At 42.1% G+C, this 27,490-nt stretch overlaps 1 protein-coding gene across 5 annotated transcripts in view; it reads right to left on the reverse strand.

Moving 5' to 3' along the window:
* Nucleotides 1-27,490, reverse strand: part of Shrm (Shroom) — a 68,831-nt gene that overhangs the window by 14,765 nt on the left and 26,576 nt on the right. For 3 of the 5 annotated variants that reach the window (XM_065494687.1, XM_065494685.1, XM_065494686.1), the window contains exons 4-8: nt 6,114-6,418; nt 2,052-2,214; nt 1,287-1,572; nt 894-1,087; nt 286-470 (exon numbers count right to left, since the gene is read on the reverse strand). In XM_065494687.1, the coding sequence (XP_065350759.1) occupies nt 286-470; nt 894-1,087; nt 1,287-1,572; nt 2,052-2,214; nt 6,114-6,418 (1,133 nt within the window). Of the gene's footprint in view, nt 1-285; nt 471-893; nt 1,088-1,286; nt 1,573-2,051; nt 2,215-6,113; nt 6,419-20,979; nt 21,114-26,478; nt 26,820-27,490 lie in introns of those variants that run through there. The other 2 variants (XM_065494689.1, XM_065494688.1) reach the window with 2 other exon arrangements.

The following is a 27,490-nucleotide window of genomic DNA, read 5'->3' on the forward strand; positions in this document are numbered from 1 at the left end:
CGCATCCATTGTCAATCGAATTCCCACCGCGAAAGGATTATTTGGCCGGTTATCAGAAAAGAGAGGCTTTGACTAAAAATAGTTTTTCTGAGAAGCGCTCATGTGTAACTCGAAGACACGACTTTCCCTGAATTCAATGAATGTAACTTGCAAAACCTCGGCCATAGACATAACAAAAACACAATGCGCCGGCAGTTGAACTTGAGAGCGAAATCCCCATTGAGCAAGAGCAACTTCTTCAAATAATAATTGAAAAGGTGCATTTATTTCCTATTTGTGACTCACAGGACAGGCCCATTGAACTGGAAGTGACGCTCATGTCACTGAGCGAGCCTCGCCACTGGTCGGCGGACGGCTCCATGGTGCTGGCCACCTCATCATCATCCCACGCCACTCCACTGCTGGCAACGCTTGCCTGGTGGTGATGATGGTGATGATGGCCACTGCCCCCTTGACTGTCCTGACGAAGCCTGCAGAAATGAAATCGATTAAGGCCAAGATTCTCTTTGACGAAACTGTGTGTTATAAATTTATGATATTTCATGCATTAAATGTTATTTCTGTAGTACAAGAATAAAAATTTAAGTTAGTTTTACATTTGTGTGTAGTTTACCCACGGTTAACAGTATAAAATTAAAGTTATAATATAGTTTATGATCCTATCCACAGTAAAAAATATTTAGATCACTATTATTGAATTCTTAATGACAAAAAATAGTTTTGGTTCATATTTAATGAAACTAATAAAACGAAAATTTAAAATTCATCAGATAAAATAATTATTTTAACTTGATAACATGCTCAAGTGTAGTACGTGTTCTATAAATACAGTAAAAAATTAAAACAGGGATAAATTACTCTCATCTAAATACAAATAATAATAGCAGTTATACCTGTCTAAAAAGGGCGTATTGGTTGAGTCGGTGCTGGAAACATAGCTGTGGTATCCCTCAGATTGGGCATAACTGCCCTGCGACTGATGCACCGGTCCGTTATTGCTGAAGAGCTCTGTTGACTGATGCCGCATCAATGCACTGTCGTAAGTTCTAGCATACTCCTCCACGTCGGCCTGCGTCAAGAGGGGCATCTGAAAAGAATTGAGAGTTCAATTTTCCAAATACGCATTTAAATTATTTTGTAATTTTATAGGTAAACGAGGATATTACATTATTAGTAAAAATTAATAAAAAAAACAGTATTTCCAAATTGAAGTTAATCTAAGTAAACATTTACCGTTTTTCTTGTGCTTTTTAAGGTGTTATGACAGGAGCAATGACGATAATTACCTGATGGTGTTCTGTCTTTTGAACAGAAGCATCCCGTTCGGGAGGAGATGGTGCCAGGTACCTGAGGTCGCCGATGGCCTGTCCCTCCCTGTCCAGGGTGGGCAGCGACCTGAGATGCGGCTGCTCAGGGGGAGGTGGCTCTGAAAACATCAGAGCCGCCTCCGACCTTTCCTGCACGGTCTTCAGGGTGTTACCTGAGGACGCCTGCCTCCTCAGATAGGGGCGAGAGTAGTAAGGACCGTTAGGCTCCTTGGGGTAGTCCGTCTGCTCCGTCCAGGACTTAGACCTGCAATGACAAGTTGAGGTAAATAAAAGCGTGAGCACTTACCGTGATGAAACTTCTTTCTTTCTTTAACAAAGCTATATTTCCAAAACAAGATTAAAGCTTTGGCTAGTTATGAACAAACATGTTCGTGTGCGTTCATTACCTAATTGAAAGCAATGAGCTGTTTTCTACTTTGACATTACTTTATTTCGAGACAGTCTCGTAATAATGAAATGGTTTTGTGGACTAGGATACTAGTCATTAATTTATTGGTTTGATAAAATACCAAGTAATTGAACCAATTTATAAGAAGATATTATTTAATCTTTCGTCTCATTTTAAATATCAAATGACTTTAAAATTCATAATAAAAAGGTGTCTAAAGTACAAATACAGGCACTTTCATAAATAAATTTCATTGATACTTAAAGATTGAATGAATATAGAACAGCAAATATATTCCCAATATTAATTAACTGCATTAGGGGTTGTTTTCATACCTGTGTGATCCTCCTGTGTTGTGGCAGCATTGCTTGACAGCGGGCAGTTGGTCTGCGGCGGCGGGCACAGGCCACGAGGGAAACTTCTCGTGGCCCGGGCCGTATCTGAGGGCCTTGAGACTGCTGGCATCTCGCACTGGCGGGGTCGGCGCTTGCTCCCACCCTGAGGCAAAGCAACCTTTCAGAGGCACTCCTGATTCTTTTCAGACGCTATAATATACACTCGGCTCGCGCAGTACAAATTGTGAGTGTGTGTGTGTATAAGAAAAATAAGCGAGCGAGAGAGTGAGATCACGCGGTTGGCATGATTGTGCTGTTTTGCCACCCTTGGCTCGCGAAAGAGCCACTTTGAAATTTGATTTGGGATGGGCAAGATGAAAAATTGTTTATCTTTTAGATGGCATCTCGGTAGCTCTTGAATTGAATTTGTTAGCTCTGATCGGGCTAAATTAATTCCTATTCATGCGTTAAGGATGTCGAATCTTAAAAGTGCGCGTTTTAGTTCAATTAAGCAATTGATCGCTCGTCGCACTCAAGCCGAGAGTGTCAATTAATTGGATCAGCTCAGCCGAAAACTGGTTCAAGTCTGGTTCCCGCCAATTCTCAGTCTGCTCGTACGAGACACGAAAAAAAAATGCAAAATACCTCTCAGGGCGAAAGAATTCTCATTCTCAGCCTTCACGGCTCGTCAGAATAAATTAGCCGGACGTGTCGCGCGAAAACGTGTCAATCAGAAATTCATTTCGCTCTCGATACACATATAGGGCGTATATTCAAAAGCGTTTTGCACTCTATTTTGGCAGCGATAATGAAAAAACCTTGGTCCGCCGAGAAATAATTGACTCTTTCGGACAGTGCATGATTTGCACTTTTACTGAATTAACTCGAGGAAAATTGAGTTAGGTGGACAAAAGTGGCTGTTTGATCTACTCAAAGCAACACACGGCTATGCAAATAATTTGCACTTGAGAGGAAGAAGTGAGGTCTCAACAATTGTTCAAATCAAACAATGAATAATGGACGAAGAAGCAACCAAAGTCAAGGTAAGGAGCTCGGGGAGTATTTATTTTCGCACGTTAAATGGAATCAAAATCAAGAAAATTCCTAACCTAACGTTGCTATGGTCTTTTAATTGCGGTTTTTCAAAGAAGAATGCTGGAGGATTCGTTTCGTGCTCAAAATCAGGGCAAAAGACTATTCAAATAATGCATGGTTTAGTGCCACATTTTTAAGAATGAAAGAAATGCCTTGACTAATCCTTCCTGCTTGCTACTGCTGTCGTTTGACAATTCTAATTATCCGACGCATCTTTCCAGTAAGCTGCGGAAAAAAATCGCGCGAGCACATGTTGCGCGTGGACGTGAAACGTGAAACACTCGCAACTGTTATTTTCTAAATCTGCCGTTCAGACCGCCATGTGCGCGCAGTGCACAAATCTTCCGGTCTGCGAGCATTGTTCCAATTCTATGAATGACACTTTTTGCTTGATACCAATTCGATTTGCCCGCTCGCAGTCACAAATGCACACACAATGAACTAGACGAGAAAGGAATCTCGCGAGAGATCAACTAGAATCAAAACAAACACAAAATAGTGTTTGTTCTCAGTCATAAAACTACTTTTTCGTCAGCTTGGAGGCGTGTGGTTTTTCACACGGGCGAATTACACTTTCGGGAAAGAAACCGCACGCACTCAGCATGTCCATTTCTCCTGATTGGATACAATAGGGGAAACTGCTACTGCTGAGAGAGCAAGAAAAACGCACTTTACGCACGCTGATTTTGGCTTATAAAGGAGCAAACAGCGGTTTGTCGCTTCCTTTTTCAATCAGCACCGGAAGGTGAGAAAAAGACCGCACTGATCCCATATTGTTTTACAGTTGCTATTATTGCATCTTTGATTAACAAACTGCAAAATAAAAAAAAAAAAATAAAAAAGACCGTTGGAACTAGTAAAAAGTTTAAATTTTCCACTGTTACCAAGGGGGTACCATTTACCATTGTGCAAAAAATAAATTGTCCTCACCTAGATTCTAAAGCTGTAGTCCATATTTTCAAAAGAAAGTAAAAATAAATTAATGCCTTCCCGGTGGTGTGCAGCGTCGCCCTCGTTTTCATCCGTCGCAATTATCCGCTGACACAAAAATTCACGCGTGAATTTGATATTGTGCGTCGAAGAACACTTCTCACGCGTCAGCATTGTGTGTCCGCCGTGTCGTCTCTTATTTGCACGCGTTTAAATTCCTTCCTTTCAACACGCTCCCACCCACGTACACACGCATGCATTATTTTGAACGTGTAATTATCCGTATTTTCGTCGCGAGAGTTTCGGTCGTAAATTCGGCAGAAAACATTGCCGCTGAAAAGCTGGCCGGGCATTGAAAATTATTAAAGCGGCGAGCCATGTGCGGGACGGGGCAAAATTTATGGCGTCAGCGAATTTCTCGTTCTTGAAGCGGAGAGTGCAATTGTGTTATGAATAATATTAAACACGAAGGAACTGTGCCAGGGACTTGTTTTCCGCCCTCGGACTTTTCTCTGCTTCGCTCCTATGGCCGAGAGTGAATTTATTTCGCCGCTCTCCCGACGCCACCGCTGCTGCAACAAGCGCTCTCGCCAACAACAATAATAATAATATTTAATGCGGTCCGTGTTTGCATTCGTGCAGCCGTGTAAAATAAATAATGTGCATTCGTACACTTACTAAGTAAGTCCTGGAGAACTATCCAAGTGCATTATTCCGTTCTGACTGAGTGTTGCTCAACAATTATATTGCTTGGCAATTTACTGCTCTAGAGAATTTCACACTTTTCCGTCGGCGCGTTCCGAGCGAGACAGCTCGAGATTCCGTGCCAATCAATCACGGTGAATGAGAATGTTATTAAGTGCGTCGGTATAATCCCTACGATTGACGCTTTCGATTAGGTCTGCTTGCGTAACTTTGACGGGATTTCCTAGCGTGGGTCGGACATTATTCTCATTGACATCGAATTGTAACAAACTTGTCATACACGAGGCCCACCCAGAGCAGTGCCTGATTAGGGTGTTTTCAGATCGTGAGATCTAGAGATTCGTTTTACTATTGAGCGATCAAATAACTTATTAATTGAAACTGGAGGCGATGAAATAATGAATCCTGCAGTATTTGAACGTTGCGTGTTGTAATAGATCCTGTTCGTTGCTTGTTCACGTCTCCTGAAATATATTTCTCTGCACTCTTAAATCAAAGCAGACACTTTATTTGCGTGGGTACGCAGATCTCGATGGAATAAATTATTTGATTCTAGAAAATCTCCGGTTTAATCTACCCTTCAGGGGTTCTCCTACAAGGTGAGTGTTGGAATATGTAAATTTTAACTTGAAAATTATTTGGTTTTGACATCAATACGACGCCAAGCAATCCTTGGTTTAAAAATATAATAAGGTGTGTCATGTTATTCTTGAAATAAAGTGTAATTTCAGGTTTTTAAAATTGAATTTTCTTGCAAATATCACCAGTTAAGACTAAAGAAGGCTAATCGGTCTTAGTATTTGAATTGTTTTGGATAAGTAACACGTTCGGATTTTAACTCCAACCCCTAGAAGTTTTCAATGCAACTATCACCAAGATAATCGTCGAGCAGGGGAGTGATTTGTCCCAGCCCCTTCAAGACGACGCCCGTACAGATTTTTTCCATCAGAACTAAAAAAATCATCTCTAGCGATAATTTTCGCGTGTTTGTGATTGTTTTAGCATATTGCTGTGTACGACTTAAATCTTTTGATCTACCCATGTTTCAGCGACTTGATCGCTCGTATATTTTGCCTGGCTCACTTTGATTATCATTTTATGTATATGATTCAGTGAAATAAATAAATATTAATATTGGTGCGGTCTTCAGTGTGAATTTTCGTGTCTTCCACTCTTTAAAACTCGAGCCCGGAGCTTAATATACAATTCAATTAAGCTTTTGAAATTTGCTTCGATAAATTGTGGTGCCACTTAAAACGCCTATTTTACTTTTCATCTCAGCACAACCAAACCATTTAATTTTATCTTCCAAAATAATTTTTTGTCACTCACCAGCTTTGGACGCGTCCTGGATGCTGCCCCAGCTGCTGAGGCCCGAGGAGGATGAGGCCGGCAGCGAGCCCACCGAGTCGGAGCGACTCGGCGGGGGCGGCTGCTGCAGGTGGTGGCCGCCCGCCCCAGTGATGCCAGCGGGAGCGGGGGCGTCGTTGATGTAAAAAATGCTGACTGGCTGCTGCAGATTCGGCGTGGAGCGGCTCATCGGGAGCGAAGGGACTTGCGGGGCTTTCGGCCCGGCCGCCTCTTTGGCCGCTGGAGAGAGAGGCTCGGCCTTTGCGGCCTCCTTGGTTCCATTTGCCCTGAAACAGATGGGAAAGAAAACGTTAATTTAAGAGCAAACGTGATTGTTAGGAAATAAAATGAGATATCAACGGTTTAACTTATTGTTAGGTGACTAACATTCTGGTTCAAGTACTTTTGTGCTTCTCACACTAAAAAGCTCAAAATTTGCAAATTTCCCAGACTCCTGTTAACTGTAGAAGATAAGAGATTTCTCTATTACTGCCATACTTTCTACTTCATTGGCCTACGAACCTGGCTAGGCCACCAAAAAAAATTATGAAAAATTACTTCAACATCTGCAAATCACGACAAAGAGAAAAGCAAGATTGAAGTCGACTGTCATCATTCGCAAATTTTTCAACCCAGTGTGACTAATGTCGTGCCTGAATCCTTCTCTTTTCTAACAATGCTAATTTGGACGAAAGAACCCGTTTTTCTGCCGGCTCTCAAAATGTGCTCGGCGCTCGTGAGACGGCGGGCGATTTGCATATTTATCATTTGTTGCCATTCCGCCTTCTTCTGTGTTCCACATGTTGAGCTATCAGACTAGTTGGCTCGATACACATCCCGCGTGCAATTATTATTATTCAAGAGTAATAAAATCACGTGTGCCAGAGCTCTTTTCTCTTTGCCTGAAAAGGTCAATTAGGCTCGGTCGTGCGCTCGTTCGCGTTGGCTTCCTCGCAGCCCGTCGGCTCAATTATGTTGATTACTATTGCCACCATTGTTATGCCACATAACACGGCGAAGAGAGCGAGCGAGATATATGCAGAGCGCGCGAGAGTCTTCCTGTTTTCGTCGTGAGCCGCTCGATATATCCACTGCAATGCACTGCGCGCGGCGAAGGGATTTTGCGGCGATTTTTCGCCAGCTCCGCACGCCGGACTCGCAATTACCGTCTCTTCGCACCGCTGCTCTTTCTGCGCGGCGGCTGACAATTCAAACGCTTACTCAGAAGCAATTGACGAATTGAAGGAGACATTCGCGTTTTTTTTGCGACGCCTTACGTTCGCACATTGTTAACGGTTCATGTTGGCGAATGGCTAATTTTCCGGATCCTTGGGAATTAGTGACCCGAAAAACGATTCAAGCAAAATTGAATTTTAAATACCAAAATTAAAGTATTCATTTTATAACTAAAATTGAAAGCAAACTCACCAAAATGTTGATATTTGTAGAGACCTACAGTGCATTTTAAACTGATTTCATTTTATCGGGCAATACAATTAGAACGATACCAGAAAAGTAAAACGAGGTAAGAAAAATTTAATCATTATTTTTCTTTATGTGGATTTACGCTCTCATTCTTAGATTTGACAAACAGTGTTTTGATTTTGAGCATAATTTCTCTGACAAAATAAATCACACTTCTTAAAAGGCACACCGTGATTATTATTACTGTCAAGCAAAGAAATTTAAAGCAGTTCTCTTTGAATCTACACCGTAATCTTGGCTTTAAAACAATTGTGTACTATGAGACCTTTTGGGGTAAAACGATTATCTGAACTATATGCCCCAATTCTTATGCAGTTATCACCATCTCGATTTACTAAAAATTATGAGGTCTCCTTTTTGCAGAGAGCAAAACTTTTATTTTTCGACTCCTTTGTCTACGAATCTGTTTAAGTTTTGATTTTGTAATAATTGGCTTGTTTCTTTACAAACATTGACAATCGACAAAGGAAACCCTGAAACTAGTGCATGATAAAGCAATTGTGACGAAGATTCAAGTGATTTCCAAGCTTATTAGCTGCAAGATTGGCACCTCATTGTTGCATGAGTCAATGCAAGGAGTGAGAAATGCTCATTAAAATGAGAAGCGTGTGCCGCTCATGCTGGCGATTTATTCAAACAAACGATTTTCTCTCCCAAGCGGTGTGTGTGAGTCAGTCGGACACGTGAGAGAGTGAGGCAAGCGCGAGATGAATATTATCATTTTTCTGTTTGCGTGCACTGATTTGATGTATTTATTACATAATTGAGAGGCGCTCGACGTGCTGAGTGACCTTGCTCGATTTCACGCTGCATTTTTGCCATGCGATCCGACGCGACGCCGAGGAGCGAGCGAGAAAGGCGCGCGAGTAGGAGGCAATCGCTTTTCTCGTTTTTTGTCGCCATTTCCAAGTGAATATTGAACCCAGTGCGCCGCCAGAGAAAAGACCTTGAACAACAACAGTTTCCATCGCAAAAAAAGAGAAGAAAAGAAGAGAGACACTCCGCATCCAGTACCACCTCCTCTCTCACTCTCTCGCGCTGAGTAAATGGTGTGCGCATAAAATAATCCCCGAAGCCTGTTGATGCGATAAAAAGCGAGTTGCGCCGCAGCAGCAGCAGCTGAAAACGATTCCAAATAAACACCTGTATGGCTGCGGAGTCGCGCGGGGCTTACTTTGAATAAAATATAGCAGCCGGCGTGCCGTCTGGAATTTTCAGAATCTGAGGCTGGATTTGAACTCGCGTGACCTCTGAACATAAGAAATGACACCAAACACGACCATTGTGCGCGATCAGGTTAAGGTGCAGCTCTCACGGCCAATCAGGCATTGAATTCGATATAGCAACAGAGGCACATAATGAGACTCGCATTTAATTGTGCAGTGTCAAGTATTAAATATTGAAATACATACTTGAACATCACAACGGAAAAAAACAAATCGTTATTTGGATTGCATTAGTTAAACGTTACTTTTTCGCTACACAATTCATATTTAACTGCTTACTGTTTAAGGCCAAAAGAGCTTACTTCTGCTGCAGCAAATAAATTATTTTAATAATTTGAAAAATAAAAACCAAATTTTATTGAAGGAATCAAATTCAACCATATCAAATATTGGTCGTTTTTTATGTGATTCCGTTCCAAAACTACTAAGGCTATATTTTTAAAGTGGATCCTTTTTCACAGAGATTTTATTTATTCAATATGATTAAGAATTAAAAAAAAACTTCCACAGATTTATTGGCAGAGCTGTTTCTGGTTGAGCCAGCGTGTAATTTTAGTCCGAAAAAGGTGAGATGGCGCGGGTGTTGTTTCTGGGTCGTCTGAATCCGATAGTAGCGGCTTTCAAATTCGTCTGCAGGCGCAGAGAAACGATTTTACTGATTAACCAGCCGCATATAAGACGTTCGGTGGGCAATAAAAAAACCATTTTACTCGGAGACTGCAAATAAAACGTGTCTCTGGAGGAGGAAAACGATGCGAGTCGAGTGATTTAAGCGAAAACCGACGCGAAACTGGCACTTTTTATCGGCGTGAAACTCGGCGAACGATACAGAATATGTCGAGAACGAGCGTCGTAAAAATTTTTGCGTCAGCCTAATTTTCAAATTAAAGAGCGAACGTGCGTGCATAAATCGCAGAATATTAGAGAAATATTAGGTACTTGGTCGGCGGCCATTACGACCGCGCGCATACAGCGCTGGAAATAAATTCGCCCGAAAATTGCGTCAAAGGAATCCGTCAAAGGCCGCGCGCGCGATTTTGTTTCGCAATAAAAGTTCGCTAATCCAATTTGTCGCGCGGTCGCAAAGCCTTTGAAAGCATTACTTTCTGGTGATGCAAGCAGAGCCGGTCGCGCGATAATTGGACTCAACCACCTGCGCGCCCTTTGTGAGCGCGGAATGCGAGAGCTTGGCAGCGAATCGAGGAAAGATTCGAAATTGAAAGCAAATTTGGCACCTGCACGTCAGTCAACGGCACAAGAAGAAGCCAAGCGAGCCAGCCTCGCGCGAAACACACAGAGAACAATGCCCCGTGCCCGGCAGAGAACCCCGCCGAAACTCATTTCACTCAGGTGAGGTGCGAGCGAGCCAACCTGAGACTGACTGAGTGAGCTGGCCGGTCTGCTGAAACCCTGCGATGCCTCCAACTAAAACTTTTCACCAGGTCAGACGATCAGTACGATCACACGGGAGAAATTAAACGCGTGCATGGTCTTTCGCCATTTAAAAACTCTACTTTCATGGACGTTTCTTTGATCAATACATTACTCTCAAATTCCCAAGTTGAGGGTTTTCTGATGTAAAATTTCCTAATTCCTTTTTTGTTATTGAGGAATGTAGAAATTACTATAAGCTTAAGTCAAGCCTAATCTATTAACAACAAATTTAAACGCATCGCTTTTTTAAATTTTCTGGTAGAGATCCCATTAAAAATTTTGAATTTCTAGTTTCAGTAGAGGATTTGAGCGTGCTAGAAACAAATTACATGACTTTTGCATTATAATAAATTATTCCCATAATGCCATACTTTAATTACATTGAAATAAAATTATTCATTCAAACTAGTTGCTTCTCTAAATGGTTCAAATTAGTCTGATTTTTTCTATCATAATAAAACAATTCAATTAATATTTAAAAAATGAATCACAATTAGCGTTTTCATTCATAACATTCATACCGCCCATAGGTCTTTCTCGACCTCTCTTGTACCATCCATGCGCAACCAAAGCAAATTTATTTTCCAGGTTGATTTTTTGGGCCAGATTTCATCGATCGATTAGCTTAAAGAAATTTTCCTCACAATCAGCCATGAAAATAGCCAATTCCTTCCCTTCCGCACAGTTATTCCAATTTGCGGTGCCCTTGAGTCAGAGCGAGCCCACACGAGCAATTTTCGAGCGGCTCATTCACGACGGTCCGAGTGGGCGTCTCGGGGCTCTAGACGAGCCATCATCCCGTGATATAATGTAAAAACCGGTTGCCTTTTTTGTCATAAGCGAGCGAGCACTCCTTGGAACATATTTTCTGAATTCTTATGCACGCCGATGATAAAGAGGCAATTGACTCTGACTCAATATGTGATTTCCATAATACATGCCGGAGATATTGATAAATTACTTCTTCATCTCATCAGCAGCGACGGCGGCAGCCGGGACAACGGCAGCTCGCTCTCTCTGAAATGTGTTTCTTATACTACCACTACTTCCAGAGATGGAACGCACAGATTGAAAACAAAAGAAGCCATTATGCACGCCACCGAGCGACGAGTAATAATAATTTATTTATGTACACGCGGCTGCATATTATATAAATACGCTCGCCTCGCGCGGACCGCGGTAATTATATTCTCTCCACTTGTTGATTTTTATCGTCCAATATCGATCAGAGCAACAAAGCCGTGTGGCCACAGGTAGCACAATAATAACAATGCTCGTTTTTGATTCAGGTGTGGCCCGAGCCGTTTTTTGCACTGCCCGCGCCAGTCCCAATCAAACCCGCGAGAGAAGCCTTCTCATCGTGATTGGCTTCGGGAAAAAGCAGCTGAGAGCTTGTTTGTATTGATAATGAAAATGAGATTGGAAGCAAGTGATGCTGATGCTGCTGCTACTCTTTGCGGTGGAATTTTGTAATTTGCAGGCATTTTTTTTGAAACCCATTGTCAACTTGTTGGGCAACGAAAAGCAGTCGGATCTGCCCAATTACATGCAACGCACACGCAACATGCAATTTGGCGAAACGCGGCCAATTACCATACGGCTCACATGACACCAAGTGAAAGAGAAGAGATGCACAAACAAACACATTTCGAAATTTCATTAAAAAAGTGAACCACTTATGCGCGAATAGGCGCGTACGTTACCGGGCGGCACGAAAAGTCGTGCCTGGTGAAAATTCATCCTAGCTCAACTCAAATCCGGCTAATTGCGCAACTGCGCAAGCGATGAGATGTGCGTTTTGCCGAAAACCGCAACAACAACAACAACAACAGCAGCAGCAGCCTCGTCGAGGAAATGCAAAATCAAAGCTGTGCGGCTACTGCTTTTTGTTGGCCGGCCGGTAAATTGAAATTTAATGATGCGCCTCACACGAGAGGAGTTAGTTCTGTTCCACTTACACCTTTACAAATGATCTCTCTCTTGTTTTGACGTCACCCCATTTTTTTCCTTCTCGGCGTCGGATTAGCGGGCAAGGAATTTCTCTGCCTCCGTTAACGCACAGCTGCCAGATAAGTCCTGATCTTATTACCCGAAAATTGAACCCAAGTGACCCGCAACACGCGTGCAGCGACATTCGACACGGACGTTTGAAAGGTATCCTTTATGCTGTCAGGTGGAGCAGAGGAATGTGTGGAAGAGCAATCGAGGTTAATCAGTCTATTACGAGGGCATGTCTAAATTTTGATGAAACACCGTGTTTTGACAAGAGCCCATTGAAATTTTTAGGAGCGCGCTGAGTGAGCTGGGATCCAAAATAATGTATATCTTAAGAAGCGCGCACCAGTGACATTCACTTTATAGTCACCTTTCCGCATGCATATTTGCGGGCTGAAATTTACGATAATTTGTTTTGGCATCGAGTTTTGCAGCTTTCGTGCGACGTCTCGTTCTGCAAGACAAAGGGCTCAGCTGGCCAAACACAATGTTAACATAAATTAAAATCTCCATTTTAGGCGGAAGGCGCCTCCCAGATTAAAAGAAACCTTCGGCGTCCTTTTTCTCCTCCACTTGCGCTTCTTTTTGTTCGCCGAAGGTTGAATCGTATAGGCTCGCTCGCTTTTATTCGAATGTAAATTGAAAAAGGTTGTCCGCCGACCGAACGCGCCTCGCGGTACGTAAGGAGTATGAAAAAAAGTATGTGTATAATAATACACTAAACGTGCAGACCTTCAATGGGCGGGCGTTTTACATAGAGGCAAAGGCGCAGCTCCCTATTTCGCATTATGTTTTTCATTGTGATAGAGTTAAAGTGCCTGTTGAGTGCTGTAGAGTACACACTCCTCGCCTCCATGTGCATTAGCCGTCTAGTTAGAGTTTCAAAGTGGAAGATTTTGACTGAATAACAATCGCTATGGTGTTTGGCAGACGGCGCCACCATCAATTCAAAAGTTTATAGGCCCTTCAACACTATTTTTGAATGGAATTGTGCAAATCTAGAATTTAAATGATAGTCTCAAACATTAGTCTGACCTATATTGCTGTTAAATATTTTCAGTCTCTTAGCGAAACATTTTTATCTTTTTTCCATGTGTCAAACAAATTCTGGTATTTGCGTCAAAACTCACATTACCTGTTATCAAGATGTTAGGGAAATAAAATAGCTAGACAAACTACAAATGACCATACGTCATTAATTTTGTGTTTAAATTCATCTATACACTAGTTTTTTTTTAATTTTCTAAGAATCAATCATCGGCACAATTCTGAATTTATGAGAACTGAATGACAAGTTATGTGACAAAATGCGTAGTAAAAAACTAGGTTTGAGGATTTCATAAAATAAAAACCGCCTCCGCAGATCAAGTTCAAAGTCCCGGTCTTCGGCAGCCGAAGGCCACTTGCTCTCGAGAGATGCACTTCTTCCACTTGGTCTGGTCCATTTTCTTATCTGACTCGCATCACTCTCTATGGACCACCCACTTTCCCATAAACCGAACGTGCGATGAAAGCAGGATGTTTTCGGCCTCGGCCGGGAAAAAGGGTTAAATTGATCGTTGAGTGTCGCATGCAGAGTGACAATGAAGGAAAATTTCCTCCTTGCCACAATGACGTGTTTTATTTGAGAAAAATTCGAAAAATGACTGATGTTGATTTCTCTTTTTATCTCACTCGCTCGCTTGCTCGGATGACAGGACTTTTTATAACGCGCTTGGTGTATAATAATGTAATACGTTTGACACCTACACGAAACGAATTGCTTCATGACCATCGAGAGTCGTTTTATAATAATAATCCAGGTGAAAGTTGCGTGAACACAATTGAACAATTCGTTCGTTCGTCCGTCCGTCCGGACGGCGCTGTTTTTGTTTTCCCCCAGACGCAAGGGCGCGGCAGCGGATGATTCATAATTGCGCGTTAATCGACGTCGCTAATTAGAGGCACACACTGCGCAATTGACCCCGCGTTAAGTGAGCTCACGATCAGCTATAGCTGCCGTTCGGTGATTTGCATCCTTGCGAAACACTGACGACTATGAAAAGCAGCGGTTTCACTTTCCGATCGTTTTCGACCAGCTGCACTGACGCAACACACACATGTCACGGCACTGCTTTCGCGAAGAGGGACAACGCCGTGGCGCGCTTTGTTTATGTATTAGCGATAGATAAGCCGATTGATGATATAGACACGCTTCCATTGAGGTTGGAATAGTCTGCGACAAGCTTTGGGCTTGACAAACAACACCAGTTGTTTGGCGATAACTGTGTTGCCCTGGGAATTTCGGTCGATAGGCTTAATCCCTTAAAAATATTTCTGTGGCCGCTTTTACAGTGCCAGCTGTCACAAACAAATTTTTCTGCCAATTTAAAAAAAAACTTATTTACGGATAGGTGATACAAGTTCAAAATAGATCAGTTTATTCTTATGATAATTAATTATTAGAGTGATTAGAGAACAATCACTATCATGTTTTTTTTAAACTATGATAAATCTCGCAAAAATTAGGGAAGGCATTTTTTTCAAACAAAACCAAAATGACAAGAAATATCTAAAACAACACAAAATGTTCAAATATGTTTCCAGAAAGGCGCAGAAATTAACTGAGCAATCTTTGCTCGTTCTTTCCGGTTCCTGGAATTATTTCTAAAATATTTGTTGTTTTAGATTCACTTGCATAGAAGGGGTTGTTTCTTGAGAGTAAGTTTGACGTGCGTATTTATTATTTAATATGCCAGCTGATTCCAAACAGTATACTGTTTAACATATTTTTTCTTTCACCTTCTTTTCTCTGGCTCTCACTCCAGCTTTTGAAAAATTAATTATAAATAAATGTCGTCTTTTGAGGGAATGTCCCAGTTCTGAGGCAAAAAGGTTTTAATTTTCTGAAGTGTCTGTATTGAATGTTTACAACGATGCCTTAAATTGTTGTTCGTCAACTGAGGGATATTCAAGTTGGAACGATTTTTAGGATATTTACTCTCCAGACGAAATTCAGGATTTCTTGGTGCAAAAATCTCGGACTTTCTCGAATGCTACTAAATAAAAAGAGCCCTTATCTTTTACTTTCAGATGTACTCATAAATCAACTGAAACAAACTGGATTAAAATGCAGAAAGAGTACATTTTAATTTTGGACTCCACCTTCCTCAAGATTGCGGGAATGCAGCGTTTCCCGTTCAATCCGCACGATTCTGCCAATAATTTTTTCCGAAACAAGGGAGCATTACGCAAAGTGCACTGCTCAAACTCGCATTTCACCGAGGCAAACAATGGCCACGATCAATTGTTCCTGGCGCAGATTGTATGCATGCATGGTCATTGGTCTCACTCTTGATGCTTTTGAGCGAAAGGCAGAAAATCGTGGGAAATGCCAAGGGCAGTGTACAAAATAATGCACCGCTCTGTTCCATTCTTCGGCTGGGCGGGAAGGTTGTTGAATCGAAAACGTGTGTGACCTTTGGATTCAAACTGCAGCAGCAGCGGCAGATTTTTTTACCGGCGTTCGACAACGGAGGAGAGAAAAAGAAATCCCATTTCGGAAACGGCCACGCTAATCGATTTTGTGCGGTGGAATTATTTATTTGTGCGGTCGGAGAGACGCGCGTTTTCTGATCGGCCGATCGCACCGTGGAAAAGTGAGTTAGAGATTCGAGATGCGTCAAATCAGTGACGAAATCAATCTGGTGGCCGGGGAAACAATTAATCGGCGCTTTCTGCAGCGCAGAAAAACGAAAAAGTTTGATTTGATGGGCTATTGTGGCGATTGCTATCGCAAATTGGATCGGAACCTGGATTTCTAAAATTAGCTTAGTCACGATCCCGATTGCAAAAAGGATTGGGTCATTTTAGGGGGTTTGATTTGATAGTTTAATAAGGTTGTTGATTAATTTCGTTGATTAGTTCAACAGTACATGATATAAAAATAATTTTTACTATTTAAGGGATAGTTTGAGTAGATTGATCAAGCGAAGGAAGTCTACTAAAAGCATTAATGATGATAACAGAAATAAAAATTCAAATTTTGCTTATTTTCCTACAAGTTTTTTTTACTCTGCAGTTTTTGACAGAGTTTTTCAACAGTCTTTTGATGGAGAAACACTTTGTTATGAAATAAAATGAGATTTCCAGTAGGGACACACAGTGCTCCATTTCAAAGTCACTTTTCTATACAGAGCAGTCTGGGAGAACTTTAGCTTCAACTCAACTCTAGAATCCAGAATAAGTTTATGTAACAGGTACGTGGATTTTTCTGGATTTAGTATTAACATTAGTCTGTTGTCAAGAAAAGGAAATGATCTTTTAACTGTAATTCCAATTACTCTTTTCCTTGGATAATCCATTGGATATGGATAGTATTCATTAATTTCGTTCGACCATTAAATGCTCGTTTCAATTAATCTCTTTTGAGTTTCAAATGAGTTGAAGAAGCTCATTTTATAGTTTATTCATGCACTGTTTTTTCAATCCAGTTCTTCCATAAAAAGGGCCGAACAATCTGTTCTTGAGTCCAATCCAAAGTTGGAATTGATCGAGCAATTGTGAGCTGCACCTTGATTGGAAAAAGGCTTGGTACTTGTGCAGTTTCTTGGCACTATCAATCACTCCCTTTCCTCGTCTGGAAATCCCACAGACCATCAGTCAGCTTGGCTGGCGATTTGCAAAACAAAGAGGCGGCTCGCGTTTCACCCGGAGACAAAGCAGCGGTTCATTTGCTCCCAGAAAGGTTGTCTTTTGGAAAGGAAGTCGGCCCATATCGAGAGTGCCGGCGAGTTACGTGTGTGTATTTCGCTAATATATACACTGCACAGCCGCGAATGGTAGAAGCCGAACAAGTTGGTAGGCAACGTGCGCGCCAGGGATTGTCACATTTTAATGATCCGGGGCTTCGCGTTTCTGTTGTGCAAGAGAGGAAGTAGTGTCAAAAGAATAGACCACCCGAGTCACCGAGTAAGAGACACCTTGGTGCAGGTGTCGCAGATTATTTTTTAAAAGGGAAATAAAAGTCCGGCGTGCGGGCCAATTTGTGTTTGGTGCGGCTTTGAAATGCCTCAAAACAAATAACAATAAAATCCGGGCTGCGGGAATAAAATCTCGTGGGGAGATATAAAGCGCACGTATAACGAGCACCTTTGAGGAAATTCTGAGTTTTGAAATTTACAGGTTTTTCTTGCGATGATAAACGACCAATAAAATTTTGAATTTCCCGAGCTTTGGTTGCACATACTGGCCGGATCATAAATCGACTTGATTTATGCTTTCTGCGGAAAGCAAGAAATTATTTGGCATGCAAATCAGTCGTCGTCGTCGTCGTCGTGCGAAATGTCTGCCAAGCGCGGCAGACTCTATGGGAATGATGACCCCACGCCGCACTCTTGAATTTATTATTCGACTCTCTCGCGTAGACAAATTTGGACATGCCTTTCTGCTGCTCGATTCATCCATCACATACGCAGAAAATCCATTTCATTAGAATAATAAACCCGCACCAAGGGCCGGGACGCTTGGCACGAGAACAAAATTCCAAATTGACAGTCCTCTGTTTGCAAATCATCGCGTTTCCATTAATTTCGCATTAGCAGAGCTATCACCTGTTGAGATCGGAATTTTATTCGCGTGATGAATGATCGCTCGCGACTGCAAAATTTATTTAAGAACTTTCTCTGAATTCAATTGAAAAGCCCTTCCTGGGAAGCAAGTACACTCGTAATACATCAACCTTGATGCAATGCCCGAATAAAAGACACATAGCGTAATTTTATTCAAAAACAATGGCAACCAATAATTTTCGATTGCATGTATTATTCAGTTACGTGTCCTGAAAAAATTGTATCACCTTGAAAAAGTACAAAACGTCCTGGCAACAAGCCAGCGTATTTTTCAAAGCGGACGCGTTGGTCAAGGTATATTAATTTTAAAAAGAAAATCCAACAAGTAGTGTCGTTGATTTTTTAAGAGCTGTAAGCTCAGTACTTTAAAATATATATATATATATATATATATATATATATATATATATATATATATATATATATATATATATTTAAAATTATTTTTCTTGGAGAGGTTCGATCACCTCTCGTTTCAGTTCAAAGGACCCTGAAAAGACGCCAGCCGGTCTGTCAAAATTCCCATGAGCGAATTTCCACTAATCTGACATTCGTAGCATCATCTCTTTGAGAATCTCCTTTTTTATTATTTCGTTACAAAACATAGCTTGTTCGGTGTCATTTGTCACGTTATTAGGGCCACTTACACCAATTTCTCGGGCTGGCAGTTGACAAGGCGGGTCAGGATTCCCACGCTTATCTTTCAAATTGAATCACATACGGCGGCACTTGAAAAAAATATGCCTTCATATCGATTAACAAAACGCGTGGCGCGAATTTTAAGGCAGCTGCGTTTCAGATTTCATTTTTAATATTCGCTGCGCGGCATCAAGATCATATACAATGCCGCAGCAAACGAGCATTTTTCATTTCATCGCCGTTGCTGCTCGGAGCATGTATCGAAATCACGTTACTGAAGCCTTTACTCGTGTCATGGGCGCTACATGTAAAAATAAATGAGAATGAATAATCAACAGGATTCGGGCCCCGCCTCAGCGAGAGCAGAAAAATGTCTCTCTCCGCGTGCTGTAACAATAATAAAAACGTATGTATGCCAGCAGTGCTTATATTGCTTTCAAATTACGTCGACAGAATAAAAGGATGCTGTAGCAAGAGAGAACGAGGAATTTGGAATGCACATAATACAAACATTGTATGTATATTGCCGCATGTTGCGGGTATAATATCATAAAAATTCATTGCCCTCCGGACAGATCAGCATTCGTAAGGCCAAAAGCCTCCTCTTGGACCGAAAATCTCTACTAGTGCGTGCGGAATCGCCTAACCGCTTTGGTTGCAATGCAAAAAATTTATTATCTACTCTAAATCGCATTTTACTGAACTGAACCTCCACTTCTGAAGGAGGAAATCAGGATTTTTCGGCATTGACTAGCGGATTCCTAAAATTCGAGAATGCTGGAATAGATTTTTTGTTAGTTCCAAAGTTGCGTGGTACATAAATACATACATACTTATGGACTGGCGATTTTAATTTAAAACTATACATAATTCTTTTAGGAGCCGAGGAGTAGTTTTTTGGGTCAGAATCACAAAAAAATTAAGATTGTAAAGGTGCATGTTGTCTTTTGTCTTTTTGCGGTAACTCGAGATTTTGCGTTTTTCTCGTGCTTGGTCCATTCAGCTTTCTTGTAACATTGTTTTTGGCAATTCGATAGCTGATGTGGAAGGAACATATCCCTAAGTTGGCCTCATAAAAACAAATCTGTATAGCAAATGTCAGATTCAGCGAAAAAAGCCTGCAGATCAAGATTCTCAAGTGCCCCGCGAAGAGGGTAACCACAACGCCGAGTACCGTAGATTCACACACTTGTTCGACACGAGTGGAAATTCTCATGAAGTGGCGTCAGCACCCTTGTAAAGCCGAGAGTCGTGTTGGAGGAAATCGCATAAATTTCAAATCACGCATCGATTTTACTCAGCATTCCAGAGCAAATTGAGCGTGCGACAAATTCAATAAAGATAAATCTCGCGGCGAGAAAATGGGGGCCCTTTCTTTCTCCTCCTCCGACGACAGACAATACGTGAGCGGTAATTACACGCCGAGAGGTAATCCTGTTAAGCAGGACACACATTATTTTTCTAGCCGGGCGACAAAAGTATCCATCTCGACTTGTACGTTTTCATTGCAGCGCGCAGGAGGAACAAGCCAGCGGCCGCGACGTCAACGCGCACATTAAGTACAAATCCGTATCGCCGTTGCACTGGATAGAATGCAGCTGCAGGCCAGAATGGAAACGGGCAATGGCCAGTGTCCTCGTGTACCATATTTATTGAGATCGCATTATTCAAATGAGAGAGCACGGGCGTGCATGCAGTTTAATTGCCGCGTTGATGACGAGAAATCGAGATCGCTCTTGATTGAAATACACTTTTGTTATCACTATTGACGACGCTTGTTACATTCTCAAGTGAAAAACAGGCCTTGACAGCAATTTTGAAAGTAACTTGAGGGAGAAGTAATGTTCACGACCTGCGTCGAAGTGAATGGTATCTAGCTTGGAAAATTAGTGATATACTTAAGTACGCTTTGCTTTACAGTAAATTTATTGATAAGCATTAAGAACTGATTACCGTTAGTTCATCGCTAAATGATTCAATTGAAACAGTTCCCGGATGTTTTTTAATTTTATCATTGGAACTTTCATTTGAAATCTTAACCGCCACCAGTTTAAGTGAGTTTGAAGTGCATATAATATAGTGGGATCCTTTATTGAGTTTGCGTCCTCCAGGTCTAAAAGCAAAGGTACTTTGTGTGATTTCGTCAGCGTGATTTAATTGAGTTAGTGAGAAATTAGTGATTCCCTTTGATCACACTCATGCAACTAAAATGAAGCAATTAAGCGAAAACATTGTATGACCGATTGATTGCTATTTTCCACCGTTAGATTTGAACTTGGTAGATCGGAAGTCAGGCAAAGAATGGAAATTTTTTGCACCCTCCCATCCCATTACAGACAAATTCTTTTCCAAAACATAATCAAACAAAATCAAAATCATCCAATGCAGATTGGTACGTTTAGAACAGAGTAAATATTCACTAAAGAAGCGATTCGAAAAAGCCTTGCACGTGCCACTTACTTCATTGTCAGTTTCGCCTCCGAACCACGATTCAAAAGGCTGATAAACAAACTCGTCATCGGTTTAGCCCGTTTTGAGGAATGTGTAATTTAGCTCGGCCCGGGGGCATCGGTTTCCAATCCGAACGAGTCGTCCGTCGCCGCACCGACTGGCGAGAGAGAGATGAATAACGATAATCTGCGCAAACTTGCTGCAACCGACTTGCATCTGCAGTCGCTCTCAATTATGTAGATTCAGACGCGGGGCACGACTGAAATGAAAAACGCCCACCGCGAGCGAGCGAGAGAATATAATGATAACTGTAAACAGCCCGAGCACATATGTCATCGTGTCAAAATAATCGGGCGCGAGAGCTGCATTGTACGCCGAGCGAAATGAAGTGGAAAAATAGTCAGTCAGTCCGTCCGTCTATAACACTTCGCACTGATATTATATATATTACCAAGCGCCAGAGGAGCACGCGCGTGTTGATTCGCACAAAGACGCGCTTAATGATATTATTGTGAGTGTGGCTTTTAAATTGGCTGGCCTCATTTTTCTCCGAAGAATGCCCATTTCTTTCATTCGACTCGCCGCCGCACAGCTTCTTTCCTAATGGCGTAAAAACACACACACACACTCTACAAGGATGCTGCAGCTTGGCGGCAACCTTTCGCTTTTGTGTATAATATGTGTTAGGTCGAGCACGTTTTTTATATATCGTCCACCCGTCGACATACAACGGGTACCTTTGTTTGAAATTTGGAACAAACACTTTTCTGCCAAATTGGCATTTATTTCAAAAAGGAACATTCATCACTCTTAAGTGCGTTTAGTGTTATCCTGCGCTTCTCGGCAAAAGGGCCACGGTTGCCCGGAAATTTGTCTTAGGTCACGTTGCAATATTTTTTGCGAGATAAGCCAACTGCTCTCAGCGAAAAGATGATTTTTATTTTTAAGAATCGATCGAGTTTCTACAATGAAGTACCTGAATTAACTAAACGGAAATTGCTGAGCCCAGAGAGAGAGAGAGAGAGAGAGAGAGAGAGAGAGAGAGAGAGAGAGAGAGAGAGAGAGAGAGAGAGAGAGAGAGAGAGAGAGAGAGAGAGAGAAGCTTTAATCAGATAACTCGTCCCAGAAAAAATTAGAGCTCTAATGTGGAGATATAACAATAGCTTTTAAGTCATTTAACAAAACAAACCCAGTAAAATCAAGCATTCCAAAAACAAAACTGAGTGAGAGAAGCCCCTATAAAAGATGGAATTGCATAAATTCAGAATCTTTGGTTAGTAATTTTTGCTGTAACTTTGGAAATAGAAGGAAAAAACCGAAACTCACAATCAGAACATGTCATTGCTGTACTATAATATGAAAATAAAACGAAATTTATGATATCAAATTTGTAACAAGAGCAACAGAGAAAGAACGACCGCTTAGTCTGCACGCAATATGTAGAGCATCTGTTTAGTTCATGTTTGGAAGCATATGAATATATGAATCACATTAAATGGAAAGTTTCCACATTCTCTGTTTACTAAGTGGCGGTTAGGGTGACTGTACGTGGGCACTTGAAGACAAAATGAATGCAAATATTTCAAGAAAATGATCCAATTTCCCTGCAGCGAGCTTTTTTACAAATTGTTCGGTATCGCAGGTGGTGCCGCTGCAGACATTCGCAGAGTCATGACCCTTTTTCCAATCGCTCCGAACACACAAACGGAGCGTTTCCCCCGAGGCCCATTCTCGAAACCTATTACGCGATCAGCTGTGAGCAACACACTTGCAAAAAGTCCGCCTTCGCAACAGCGCATAAAGTATGTGGAAAAGGACAGAGTCCGCTGACCAAAAACAATTAGCCGTACTTTCTATTAAGCGAGATCTGCGATCAGGAATCGTGCACCCAATGCACGAAATCGCGAAACAATCGAGTATCTTTCGGGCCTGTTTGCTTTTACGGCCGCGGCGAATGGCTCGCCTGGTTGTCACTCGCGACAAGCAACATAAATTTCATATTATTTCCAATCTTTATCAGCAGATGGCTGCGGCCCGTTTCGCAAAACACGCTCATTGTGTGTGCTTTCAGCGCGAGAACGAGAGAGGTGAATGGATTTTCAAGTACGGCCGCAGTGAACACCTACGCGGCTAATACAGTTATTATTGAGTTATGTTCTCATACGTGCGCAAATCAATTTTTATCTGCATGAAGAGCCCTCGGGGATCGGTGGTATTAATTTTCCATCATCCACCAGCCAACGTAATGAGACACGAATATCGGTGTCGAGAGCGAGCACGAAGTCTTGAGCTTCTTCGCTCATTAAGCACGACTAATTGATGTATGTTTTATTAGCTTAACTGGACTCGAACGCAATATTTTGTGACACGAATAGCATTATTTATTACTAATTGATGTTTGCTTCGCTAATAAAAGCGATGGTCTTTGTTTGCCAAATCCATATTGTGGGTTGTAAATTTTTTACCGTGAGATTTCAATCATTACATCCATCCTCTCATGTTTTGTGACAAAGATAATTTACTATGATTTTGAAAAATCAGAAAGGCTGCTCCATTTTTGCCTATTTCTTACACGAAGACAGAGATGTACAGTATTCGCAATTTAATATATTTTAAAAGGAAAAAATAATATTTTGTGCAAATCTCAATTTTGCTACCCTTTGAACTCCTGGATTAATCCATATTAAAGTTCTTAAGTGAGCCATTCGATAAAAAAAAAAAACAACAATCGATGCAACGGTCTTTTTTCAATACGTTGGGAATCTGTGACCATAAAATATTGCATTTTAATTATAAACTACCGAAATTTCTAATTCAATTTATAGAGATAGAAAAAAGCTCCTGTGAAATGGGTGGCATTATCTTCATTAGTTTTCAACGCCGGCGTCGACATTTATAAAGTGTTGTTTCTCGCTGCAGCAGCAGCAACCTTTCGTCCTCTCCTCGCGTACCTTTTCACGAAATAACCCTTCCCCGCTGTTTTGTGAGCACAGCAGTGCGATAGTAAATCAACCCACTAAATCTAATCTCCGGAGCAATAAAACGTGAAGTTGCGGTTGCTGCATCTCCGCGGCATGCACGCATTCGTTCGTTCACTGTACACACACGCGGGCTGAGTGCTTGTTGCGAGGAGCGAAGAGTTAAATTTAAAATCTGCACTCCGCCTGCCCTATTTTCGGGGTTCAAATGTCAGGTGTGAGAGCCTTGCAGCCCGCAGCCGTTTATTATTGGCAATTTGCTGGCCGCGACCGCAAACATCCTTAATTCGTCAGCTGCTCCAACTCGGCGTATATTCGCTCAATTTGAATAATCTTCTTTCTTTCTCTCTTCGGGCCGGATGAGAGAGAGAGAGAGAGAGAGAGAGAGAGAGAGAGAGAGAGAGAGAGAGAGAGAGAGAGAGAGAGAGAGAGAGAGAGAGAGAGAGAGAGAGAGAGAGAGAGAGAGAGAGAGAAAAGGCGCCGTGCGGCTGGAAATGGTGATTTTGCGCCTTTCTCGAATTAATCGGCCTGGCATCGCATTCCTCGTTTTATTTTCCAGCGCAGAAAGAAGTCATAAGCTGATTGAAATATAAAAAGTCTTTTGTGAGCAATAAATCCACGCGCCCAACTTTTAAGAAAAGGGCTTTGCCCATCAAATGTGAAATAATGAGTCGACCAACGAGCGGCGAGCATCAGGGAATTCCTCTTTGCTTTGGATGGATGGCTTTTAAGAGTATGATGCATGGATAATACGCCGCTTTAACACATTCCTCCAACTTGTTTTATCGCACGCACGTTCACTCCATTTCCACAGGCCAGTGGAATTAAAACCCAAGAGTTCAAAGGTTTATGGACTTTTTGATATAAATTTCTGCGCGAAGAAAGTTCCATGCATGCTCCAAAAATTATGATTTTCGTTTGTCTGTAAACATCTTTCGACAGCCTACTCCGATAATTTAAATCTCGTCCATTCCTATATTCCTCGAGTTCCACGACCCGATCGTTATCACTCTCATCCTTACGAGAGGTGAAACAAAAGTTCATGAATAAAAAATGTGGCACGCATCAGCTCTCCCGTCCAGTCATTCTTTCGACGATGATGCAGTTCTAATAATATTTGTCTGTCTGTTGTTGTGCCATTTATGTGTGCTTATTTTTTTATTTCAGACCAAAAAGATAATGTGCACGTTCGGTTTGGCGAGAGTAAAAATAAACATGATGCCATCCATATAGCGAGTGCGAGGAAAGAGAGGATGATGACTTCGGATTCGGCGCTCACCTATTATTATTACCTGCCGGAGAGGCTAGGCGGACCCGAGGAGATGCTGTACACGCTATTTTTTTCTGCATCCGAGGGGTCGATGAATTTCCAGCTTCCCAGATGAGCGGATCCGACGTACGAATTTTACTTTCGTTCGCGGAGCCAGAGTCGAAAGGACCCGGGCGGCTTCAATTTTTTTTCTCTTTTACGACTTGCCACTGTTCACTTTACGAGGGTCCTTTGTCTTAATCCCGACGAGTACAATAACGGCAGGGTTAACGAGCGCCGCACAAAATAAACCTTTTGTCTGCGGGCACGATAGGCGAAAAGTAAATAAACGAGAGTGTTTCTCCTTTTTCCGCTGTCTGCGCGCCTGTACGTCTTTTTATTTTATTTTCCCCTGCGAGGCCGAGTGAGCGAGCGAATATCCCACGAGTGAATCATTTCCTGCCCTCTAAGGTCCTTTTGTGTCTCTTCTCCGGCGCGGCTAATTAGACGACACTGCGACTTTTCATCCTGCGCGATTTTCCTACCACGGCAATCGCGGTGAGTGTTGTGTTTGTTCCCTCGCGCAGAGTGAGTGTGTGCTGTGTTTTAACAGAGTCAACACACCTTAAGAATGAGGCAAACGAGGCGTGGGCAGAACTCCTTTCGAGTGGATTAAAACGAATGACCATTCAGAGGCGGAGTGGAATTTCCAGCATAAAAAATCTGCTGCAGCAGAAAAATTGAATGACGGCTCACGTGCTTTAAAAGTGAGCTTTCAGCGTGATAAAAAAATAGAACGTCAACATCCTCTGAACTTGCGGTGCTGAATTGTGGTTGCACTCATGGAACATTAACTCTCGAAATAGATAATCCATAATATAATAATATCTCAGCTCTCATCCGCAATCCTTTATTCAAGTAAGAATTTGTGAATTGAAAATAATCTGGGGCTTTGTTTTAAAACCATCGCTAGCGTAACTAATAATATAACTCTGGTTACGTCTGCGGACTCAATATTACACAATAAGGTAAAATCACGTCTCCCCCCTTTCTTTTCTGTCAATGCACGGACAAATTTATGCAAGAGCAGTGGTTGCTCTTTGGCTTCGGAGTGCACAAACAAATTCAAAATCCGCCGCGATGACCTTGTCAATTCGTTTTCCAATTAAAATTCCTTTCCGCTTCTCCTTGCAAAGGTCGTGCACCACTTTCAGCACGCGTAACACAATTAACAAGGAAAAGAAAAATACATAATGCTAAAAACTGGCGCATCATTCTCACCTTTAGCAGCCGGCGAAGCAGAGTCCCATGCGCACCTCGATTCAATTCAGCTTCAGCGGCGGAGGAAAAAGAAAGAAAAGGAAAAATCGACGACGGGCAAAAAATCAGCTCGGCACAATGAACAATCAAGGTCACTGGTCGCCCGAGGGCCGAGTTGGAACCGCTTTTCCAACCGGAAAAGTCGGGGCTTCAGGACAAAGGGCGGCGACACACGTCCTGTGGAGGGCCTTCAGCGGGGCTCCGGGGGCCGCCGCGGTACGATCAAGGAGAAGGGAGACGTGGAGAGCTCCTTCCCCTCCGAGTGCTTCGCACCAACTGACTCCGCTCGAGCGAGAAACCACTCGGCGACTGACTGACAAATTAAAATATGCACCAGGTGCGAGCCTCGCGAATTGTCCGCCGGGGGCGCCACCGCGTCGGCGCAAACCGGCTCCAAAAGGGCCCTTTTTGCCCGTTTCCCCGGCGGCAAGGTTTTCGGGGTTCGTTTCTGCCTTTTTCCTTAAGTCTAACTTAGCCGGCGCGTGCACTTTGCGGCAGGAAAGAGCGAGCTATGGGAGTTTTATTGTTTTTGCCAGAGCGTGCTCGTGGGAATTTCGCGCTTGGCGAGAGATGAGTTCTCTTCCCTCGAACTATTTTTCTCGCGGATGTGTGTGTGTGCATTTTTGTCTGCCCTTTGTCGGCCGCCGAGATCAAATTCCTGCAACGCAAGTCTTGCGCTATTTTTAAACTCCCAGTCGAGTGAGCAGTATTTAATGCCGAATTGAATCGAGAGCGATAAAATGGCAATTCAGATCAGTACCTAAATGCTTAACTAAAAACGCCAGAGGAATCTTGAAAACAACTTTTCAAGAAGTATTTTAGCATTGCTACGCTGTCAGTTAAAAGTGCGCGTTTGATTGCCGCGTTCGTAAGCAATTGAAATTTCTGGTTTCAAAGACCAGAAAAGCAGCAAGCAAGGCCGTGTCCACGTGTCAAAATAAATTTAAACACAAGCAAATAAATGATTCTCTGT

Source organism: Cloeon dipterum, chromosome X, assembly GCF_949628265.1.
Source record: "Cloeon dipterum chromosome X, ieCloDipt1.1, whole genome shotgun sequence".
NCBI lineage: Eukaryota > Metazoa > Arthropoda > Insecta > Ephemeroptera > Baetidae > Cloeon > Cloeon dipterum.